This window comes from Pelobates fuscus, chromosome 3, assembly GCF_036172605.1.
Source record: "Pelobates fuscus isolate aPelFus1 chromosome 3, aPelFus1.pri, whole genome shotgun sequence".
Lineage (NCBI taxonomy): Eukaryota > Metazoa > Chordata > Amphibia > Anura > Pelobatidae > Pelobates > Pelobates fuscus.
In genome coordinates this window covers 264,814,280-264,823,684 of record NC_086319.1, presented here as the reverse complement: position 1 = coordinate 264,823,684, position 9,405 = coordinate 264,814,280, and the positions used below count along the sequence as shown (strand labels likewise).

The 9,405-nt window shown below is 42.2% G+C and overlaps 1 protein-coding gene across 3 annotated transcripts; it reads left to right on the top strand.

Annotated features, from left to right (window-relative positions):
• Positions 1-357: 357 nt before the first annotated feature.
• Positions 358-8,739, top strand: NPM2 (nucleophosmin/nucleoplasmin 2). 3 transcript variants are annotated; one of them, XM_063445517.1, is made up of 10 exons: positions 358-390; positions 4,250-4,323; positions 5,198-5,283; positions 5,727-5,849; positions 5,935-6,028; positions 7,252-7,394; positions 7,819-7,841; positions 8,080-8,110; positions 8,227-8,283; positions 8,458-8,739. In XM_063445517.1, exons 2-9 carry the CDS (start codon positions 4,266-4,268, stop codon positions 8,269-8,271), a joined length of 603 nt encoding a protein of 200 aa, XP_063301587.1. In that variant the 5' UTR covers positions 358-390; positions 4,250-4,265; the 3' UTR covers positions 8,272-8,283; positions 8,458-8,739. The 3 variants fall into 3 exon arrangements, with proteins under 3 accessions (XP_063301587.1, XP_063301588.1, XP_063301586.1); XM_063445518.1 differs by lacking the exon at positions 358-390 and adding an exon at positions 3,929-3,948 and having other exon boundaries at positions 7,822-7,841; XM_063445516.1 differs by lacking the exon at positions 358-390 and adding an exon at positions 3,929-3,948.
• Positions 8,740-9,405: the final 666 nt, after the last annotated feature.

The following is a 9,405-nucleotide window of genomic DNA, read 5'->3' as shown; positions in this document are numbered from 1 at the left end:
CGTCCCTTGGAGTGTCGGGTGAAAGGCCCCTAGGGCGCAGGGAGCGATGGGCCCTATCCAATAAAATTCTATTGTCACTTTGTTCACCTAATATAAGGTTAAAAAGCTCAGATAGAATTTCCTCTAGGCTCTCACCTTGGGATTCCGGTAGGCCTCTGATTCGGAGATTGTTCCTTCTCCCGCGATTGTCTAGATCATCTAGGTGCCTCTGTGTGGAAGCCATATGTAAGGCGTGGGAGTCTATTGTTGTTGTAATATTAGTTAACTGAGCCTGAATCACATCTCTTTCTTCCTCCAGATCTACCACTCTGAGGTTTAGCTGGCGGACTTCTGTGCCAATCGCCTCCATTTTCGTGTGGAACGTGGTTTCCAGATTTTTCATTGTGGTTTGTAAGTCATTTTTCATACTTTGTAGATCAGATTTCGAGGGCAGGTTTTTAAGCAGGGTTCGAATATCGGCCTCCTGTGTTGTGTCGGATGAGATGTGTGATATTTCTGAGGCTGAGGGGCTGCTCGGTTGCGGATCTGTTTCCGCCATTACGAGAGGGGACGCCGCGGCCTCCTCTCCACGATCAGGATTTTCTTTAAAATAACAGGTCAATGTTCCCGATTTCGTGGAAGGTGTTCTCCCTGTATGCCCCTGGGTAGTACCTTGCTTTTTATGGTTGCCCATTTCACATTTTAGTCTCCGATTGCGACGGATTGGTGCCCGGGTCCTTTGGAGCTAATTCAGCAAGCGTCCATTAGGCTCCGTAGTCGCCCACGCCCCTCTTGCAATCTGTTTTGTGTCTGTGTGTGTATATACATACATTCACACTCAAAGCAGATTGCATGGTTATATATATATATATATATATATATATATATATATATACACATATACACACACCTGTAGCAGAGTTCCAATATCCCAACTGGATATCTCTGCTGAATTTACCTTCGAGCTGCTTTCAGTGTTTATAGCCCAATTTTCCCAAACACCAGATGATACATAGTGCTGGGGAGAACAACAACCGTTATTGGAAACACACAAGTGTATATACACAGACCCATTATGGAGTGTCCAGCAAAGGTATAGGTGATCCCGCCTTGGAGTCTCTATGTCTGTGAGAGGATTGCAACATACATCACTTAATTCAATTATCTCCCAGGCACAGAGCTGCATAACACAAAATATCCCCAATACAGCAATTTAATTACGAAAAATCTCTGCACATCATATATCCCCAAAAAGTCCATACTCAAGCACCCAATCTGGGAAAACAGTGCCCTGATACATGCTTCATCGGCAAAACACCACTTGGTTAACGTTATGACTGGCTATAGTTAAAGGACCACTCTAGGCACCCAGACCACTTCAGCTTAATGAAGTGGTCTGGGTGCCAGGTCCAGCTAGGGTTAACCCACTTTTTTATAAACATAGCAGTTTCAGAGAAACTGCTATGTTTATAAATTGGTTAAGCCTTCCCCATAATCCTCTAGTGGCTGTCTCATTGACAGCCGCTAGAGGCGCTTGCGTGATTCTCACTGTGAAAATCACAGTGAGAGCACGCAAGCGTCCATAGGAAAGCATTGTAAATGCTTTCCTATGCGACCGGCTGAATGCGCGCGCAGCTCTTGCCGCGCGTGCGCATTCAGCCGACGGGGCGGAGAGGAGGCGGAGAGGAGGAGGAGAGCTCCCCGCCCAGCGCTGGAAAAAGGTAAGTTTTACCCCTTTTCCCCTTTCCAGAGCCGGGCGGGAGGGGGACCCTGAGGGTGGGGGCACCCTCAGGACACTCTAGTGCCAGGAAAACGAGTATGTTTTCCTGGCACTAGAGTGGTCCTTTAAAGTTGAAGCAGAAAACAGTTCCACGCGTTCGATCAGAAAGTAGCGCTAGAGATTCTGTGGTCGGCATGCCAAAGGCTCTGAATGGTTTGCGGTCAGGGTGCTTAAGGGCTGGATCTTCCATACAGTCACACATCATGAATCATACGTCACCAGACAGGTTTTGATTCCCCAGTATAATGTCCTAATATTAGCTGAATCAGAGGTACCAAGCCCAATGGATTATTGAATAAAGTTTTGATCGGGCGTTGGTCACAACTCAATCAGGCGTAGAGTTCCAGACTGGTTGCGGCTAAGTGCCGGTCTTTGAATGTGGTCTTGGGAATGGGGGTTCCCGCTGACTATTGGGTAGTGATTGTTGGTAATGTCCTTCCCTACACACCTCCAAATAGCGCTCTCCTAGGTGTCCGCAAGTTGAGATAAAGCAGGTAGTAAAAATGACCAGATGTACATTGGAGGTAATGCCATGTAGGGGTTCCGGACGTTCCGTGTCAGGGCCTGCTGAAGGCATTGTGGCTGGCACGGACTTGACAGAGACTGCTACCAGTCAAGGAAGGCAGCACTCCAATGGAATACATGAGAGAAGGGTAGAGGAGAGCCAGGGGACTGATATAGTTTTTTGACAAAACAGTAATATCCTGTGCTAGTAATCCATGAAAATATGCAGGCTCTGCCACAACACCCAATGAGAAAAAATGCATAATTAAATACATGCATGTTTTCATTGGTGGTATATCTATTAAACAGTGCCTTGATCTACTAAACAGACCGCCCTGTAAAACCTGCAATGTAAACATTGCCTTTTCACTTACAGGTTAAAAAGGCAGTGGTATGGCATCCAGACAACTTAATTGAGATGATAGTTTAATTGGGGGTATATATTTAAACAGCTTGCAACATATACAAGTCCTCCCATTCTCCCCCAGCCCAGACTTTCTAGATGGGGCAGGACTGCAGGATTGGGAAATGTGAGGGAAACCGGGAAACCGCCAACGTTTTTCTGGCATCCCTTTGCATCTGGTGCCTGGTAACACCTGCCCGCCCACCCACCACCCCTATGTCTTTGCACTCAACCATACCTCTACACCTGTCACCACATACCTTAGCAGCACATATCAAACTCAGTATTTGTTATCCACAACTAGCAACGTTGCCAGGCCCACTCAAGTATGAATTATTAGGAATTCTAAGTAAATTTTAAAATTTCAGGCCAAACTAGCAGCATAGTTGATTTGGCGAATTTTCCAGTTTGGCTTTTTTGGCCTTGTATTTTAAAATCTGCTTAAATTCACGTGGAATTCCTGACAATTGTCACTTTAGTGAATAATCCTGCATGTGTTTTCCTGTAGTAGTTAGAACTTATTGATCACTTTTTAGGATTGATGGCACATTAAAAGTCCTGCCCTGCTCTATGTAGAAATCTTATGCTGGAGGAGGGAAATCAACATATAAATCATAGAGGAATCTTAATGTTAATGCTACATACTGCACGGCAGAACTTTTCATGTACGGCAAGTATTCGGCCAGGTCAAGAGGGAACCCAGCATATGGGTGTGCTGTTCTATAGAGACAATGGTTATCCATGCAGATAGTGTTGCTAAAGCACTGCATATAACCAGAAATTTGCTGAAAATGCCTAAAACTGCCACAAGTGTGTAAAAAACATTTTTTTAAAAAGTTAAATTCAGCAGTGACAGGGACTGTTCCCACAATCAGGTATCTGATTCGGGAATGCTGAAAAGTATGAATTGCAATAAAACCTTAGGCATTTATTGATTTCTTTTCTGAAGAGTATGGGTATTACATAGTACAGGGCGAGCACTTTAAATTTACTTCCAATAAGTTATATGTGTCCATTAAAACATGGTGGATCTGGCAACTCTATTTCCAAGGAGCTGGGCTTACTTTCTCTGTATGATAATAAAAGTAGCATTGATTCACAAACAAAACCATTAGTTCTCACCCCCTGTCTGGGTTTTGAAAATCTGGTTCTTCTATAATTAGCAAAGGTGGGACTGTTTAGAAAAATCAGTCTTTAATCAGATTCATCTGTTAGTCCAGGCTTATATGTCCATCTAGTACCAAGTCCTCTACTCTTTCCCCTGACAGTTTGGGTAGTGGATGTGAGTTGGAAGCTGTCTGTCTTTACCACTGTTAAACGTGCAGCAGTGTGAGAGTATTAAAGGATTGGATGTTGTGAGCAGTGCTTTGTCAGTTGGCACAAATCCCTTTAATTTGTAGTTTGTTTGTAGTGGACAATGTTTTTGGGGGGGTGGAGGAGGGTATGGAATGATAACGTGTTGGTTGTATGGGTTCTGTCTGCTGCTAATAAATCTATGTTTACCTAGTTAAATGTCAGAACATGCTACACTTTATAGGCTGACTAGTTAACTACTTTCATTCTGTGGCGTTTGTTTTGTGCAGAGTGTAATCTCTTACCATGGACTCTACAATGAGCAGCACCAGCAAGCTTGAGAAACCTGTGTCTCTTATATGGGGTAAGAGGTGGTATGGGTACTGTTTAATGGTCTTCCATATAACTGCAAGGAAGGTATAAACAAGAGACCAAGTGGTGGGGTGCAATGCATTAATGAGGTTTGTGATCTGTCAATTTAATGGTTTGTTCCTATGAAGTGTACTACAAAACCAGTCTAACCACTATATGTGCACTTGGTGTACTCAATAGCTATTCTATTTTTTTTAATATGGCTGACATATTAACTGATTTTATGAAACTGATCGTGACATGGTGGTAGTCCAAATTACTCTGGATGCACTGTTGGCCCCACCCCTTGTAAGTAGTCAAAATAGTTTGAATGGCTGACTTATCAGGGGTTCACTGGAGCACCTAAGCATGAACCTCTGCTTCTCTCATTTGCTGAGCGTTCGCTATTTGGTTTCTGGCTCTACAGTGTTTGAGATGGTGTGAACCAAGCCAAAAACTGTATGGCTACTTACAAAGTGAGGGTACCCAGGTGCTCCTGCAACCACAACTACCATGATCTGAGTGGTTATGCTGCTTCCAGTGTCCCTTTAAATTATTGTTGGCTGTATGTATGTGATCTTTTCTTGGATAAAATTTCAATTTTCTTTTTTTTTTTCTTTTTTAAATGCACTTAATATGTAGAACATTGCTAACTTGTACATTAGGAAAACAAAATATATAAAGGGGAGGGAGGTGAAATGGTTGCCTTTTAGACACAGTAGCACTCATTTTTGTCTGAGAGAACCAACACCCAATGGTTCAGTATAGCCTAAAGTCTAACCTCTTGCAACAAACTGGGGAATGCAAAATGGGAAAGGTATCAAAATGTCCCTGATCTCAGAATTTGGAAGCACTTGATGTCTTACTGGTATATTCTCAATCTACAGGGTGTGAGCTGAATGATGAGAACAAGACATTTGTGTTTAAAGTGTCAGATGAAGACAAGTGTGAACATCAGCTAGCCCTGCGCACGGTGTGTATACCTATAATAACCCTCTGTGCGTCAATGTCTAGCTGGCAGATGTGACTTTATCTATTCTTCTATAACCTAGTGGCTCTTACTATCCTCATCTGATCTAAACTTATTTGTCCCTTTCCTATGTTCATGTTAAACAAGGTATATCCTATTTCAGGGTTTCCCAACCCAGTCCTCAAGTACCCCATAATAGTCCAGCATTTAGGGGTTATGGTGGTTTTTTTTTTTTTTGCTCTGGTTTTTCTAAACACTTTACGTACAACTGGGTAATTCCCATATCCTGGACTTTTAGGGGGTACTTGAGGACTGGGTTGAGAGCCACTGTCCTATTTAAAGGCGTTCCAAATGACTAGGCCAATCACTCAAAAGTAAGCTTCTGCTGCAATGTAGAATTTTAGGGAAGTTTTTTAAGATGTAGTTCGTGGGCTTCTTCTCCTCAGATTTGTCTGGGAGAAAAGGCAAAAGATGAATTTCACTTGGTAGAAATTGTGCCTCAAGAAGAAGAGGGAAGTGACGAAAAGCCAGTAACCATTGCCACCCTAAAACCATCTATCCTACCCATGGTGAGTTTCTAGCCTTGATGAACATGGTATAACTGACCAAGCAAACTATTGCAAGTAGCTCAAATGTGCAACTACTTTTTCATAGGCTACCATGTTTGGTCTTGAGCTTACTCCTCCAGTCACATTTCACTTAAAGTCTGGCTCTGGCCCAGTATTCATCAGTGGTCAGCATGTTGCATGTGAGTAAATTCCCTCTTATTATTTCTTGCGTGGGGTGTTTTTTTTTTTTTTTTTTTTTTTTTTTTTACACTGCAGGTTGTATTGATGTAATAAATGGTCAGTAGTGTGGTTATTCACTAAGCTGCAAACTTAATACAGGAAGCATGCAGCAGTTGTGACCCTGAACAGGCTTGGTTTGAAGCCTGGACTTTGGGCAAATCAAAGGATCTCCCCTACTGGCCCATGTAGGTCAAAAGCTATCAGTGTCGGCCAAGAGGGTGCTATGAGACAGTGGGAAGACCAACAGCTGTCACTGGCCCAATGCACACTTCTGCACAGGGCCTGAAAGACTTTAGTCTGAAACTCCAGATGCAGGCGGAGTATATTCTTCCTGTAAGTTCTGCCTACGCAGATCATACTCCCCAAACATTGACATCATGTAAAGCGGGTGTGCTGAAAGGGGCTGGAACCACCTGGAAAGAATAGGCATGACAACCGGGTAATACAACTCTTCCAGAGTACAGAATAGGAATATACTCAGACTGCACCTACCAGATGTGCAAACTAGCCTTTCACCATTGTACCACCAGGGATTGGCATGTCCCCACCCCAAATCAAGGTGGGGAAATAAAATATTGTATTGCCCCTAACTTGCACTACAAACCTACTGCAACCTAAACCTTTCTATTAATGCGCATACAATTTCAGAAGCAGCCCTAAAATGCTCACACAATACCTTCCTGGTGCTTCTGTTTTTTGGTATCCCATTAGTGAAGCACAATTAGACACTTTATCCTGTGGGGGAAAAAGTGCATGGCCTTTGCACTGTGAGCTCTTCAGTAGAGCACTATGCATAAGGTTCCCTTGGATAGGAAGGACATGCTTGTCATTAGTAGCAAATGACCAGCATGTTCTTTCTTACCAAGCTATAGTGAGCTTAGTGTAAATTAATCTTCAGGGGGTCACTGTCAAGAATGCATATGGTCTTGGACCTCGATGCAGCTATTAATAGATAACAATGGATAGCTTTACCACTACACAGCTAGACAATCCTCAGACGTAGGCATTTGGGGGGGGGGGGGGGGGGAGGGAGAGAGAAGGGTACTAGGGGAACCTCACTTTATTCACTAGGGATAACTCTATACTCAATGACTTTATCAGTTCCCTGTGATTGGGTGAATAGTGGACGTGAATTTGCATATTTCTAACAGTAATTGTACAATGCCGCAATCTTCCTGTCTAGTGGAAGAAGACTCCTCATGGTCGGCTCCAGAAGAGGAGGAAATGGACGAAGAGGAAGCTGAAGAAGAGGAAGATGAAGACCCAGAATCACCTCCCAAACCTGTAAAACGACCTGCAGCAACAAAGAAAGGAGCCCAGGCAAAGGTACATGTATCAGTTTTCAACCTGTATAATTTGGCAAGTCAGTGATGCTCAATCTTTGACATTAACCTTATTTCACACCTTGCTAATCAGTAGATGTGACCCTTATAAATCACAATTTCTCCTTTAATCTGTTGCACTGGACAGTATAGTTGTACCAACTGGCTCTTCTAAATACCACAGGAAAGCCTATCTGCAGGACCTGAAGGAATGTGGGAGTAGAATTGTACCCCCCCAAAAAAGTAAACTATTAAACTTAAATTTGTCACATGGATACCTTCAGAAATGGCACATACACACTTGCCAAATACACCAGGAGGGGTTTTCTTACACTAGACAGGAAGACTGTGAAAATAGGCATTGTATAATGGGTGGAGGAGGGTAGGGATATATATTTATATATTAATCATCTTTTGTTTTGTCCTAGAAGAAGAAACTTGATAAAGAAGAGTAAGTATAAACTTGTGTGGCTCTTTAAAATGTCTAGTTAAATGGGTTTCTATAGCTGTAGATATTTTGCTAAAACATCTCGTATGGCTTATCAATTGAAAATCTGGAAGGTAGAATGGATGCTGTTGGAGTGGTGTAAACAATTTGTCTAAAAGGACCATTGGGACATTATTATAGTAAAACTTGTAAGATTGCTTACCACTTTAAATGTATTATTTTTTGGTTTTCCCTCTCACAGAAGCTCTGAAGAGGACAGTCCTGCTAAAAAGGTACATGGCTTAATAAAGCTCACACTTTGGCCCAGTTATTTTGTGGGGTTGTTATTCTGACAGTCCAACAGTTACTCTGCTGTTAATGTGTTGACTTCAAACTCACTCCATTTTAGGGTAAAGGTGCAGGAAGAGGGCGGAAGCCAGCTGCTAAGAAGTGAAAGGTTCTTTAGGTGAGCATAGCAATCCAACTCAAAGTGCTACTTACTTCTGCTTTTTGGTTGTAACTCTTTATATAGTGGACACCTGATTCCAGATGTATGTATTGACTTTCTTCCAATCCTGTAGATTAACTATTTCTGTGCCATGGGTTGATGGTACACATTTTACTTGTCATGTATCTGCAGATTTGGTCTTTCCCATAATCCTGTCTTCACCTTCATTCTGAATTTCCACATGTTCTGATGAGACATTGTCTACACCCAAAATTGGTCACGGACTCTGCTATACCTGACCTTTTTTCTGGACTCATGTGATGGATGACCTGGCTCTCAATGCAACTTCCCTTGAGAATGCTATGACAATTGCCATGAAGTAGCTGTGATCTCTCTGCATATCTATTGAGCCCATTTTGGTTTCAACATTATGTATTCTGCCAAATAAACTACCCTTTTTCTATAGGGACACTTGACTCTTTTGAATCATTATTTAGTTACCCTTCTGGTAAGGAAAACTTCTAATCTTATAAAGTACTGATAAATGCAAATAACGCTTAAGTGTAAATTGTATTAACTTTCAAATTGGTTTTAGTGTTTGGTCTGAAACCCTGGCTATGTTCTGAAAGGAACACTTCAACACAAATTTTAACTCAACAAAGCTTTGTGGGCATGCTTACCATGAGGTTGTAACAGTTTAACACCAAAGTTTTGTTTGTTGATGTCTGATTGAAAGTGGCTTAACACCATATAGTAAGACAGCACCAGGGACTCCGGGCTCACAACTTAATTGAGTCACTGAGGGTTTTGGCTATGGGGCTACAGTGTAAGTGTGGATTTTATTTATTTACAATAGATATTGTAGCTGAAGATTAAGTACAATACAACAGTAAATCCAAACTCCCATCTGCAACCTAAAAAGTTAGTACCAATGGGACGTATAATGTTAGTTCAGTGAAGGTGAGTCAGGTGGCAATACAAGAATCTCAGGACATGCATTAGTAGCTTTCAACATGTACATAGCGAGAGCAGCTCCAAAGGTATAGTGTAAGCGTTGTTTGAAGAAGACCAAAGGGTTACACAAAGATCCATGACCACTTCAGTTATTTGAAGTGGTCATGGAGCCTGTCCAGCATTTTG

Bases quoted from the DNA above. Each gene is read 5' to 3' on its own strand.
- NPM2 (XM_063445517.1), top strand. From the start codon at position 4,266: ATGGACTCTACAATGAGCAGCACCAGCAAGCTTGAGAAACCTGTGTCT. The intron at 5,284-5,726 runs GTGTGTATACCT...TCTTCTCCTCAG, and splicing joins ATCAGCTAGCCCTGCGCACG to ATTTGTCTGGGAGAAAAGGC. The intron at 7,395-7,818 runs GTACATGTATCA...GTTTTGTCCTAG, and splicing joins AGAAAGGAGCCCAGGCAAAG to AAGAAGAAACTTGATAAAGA.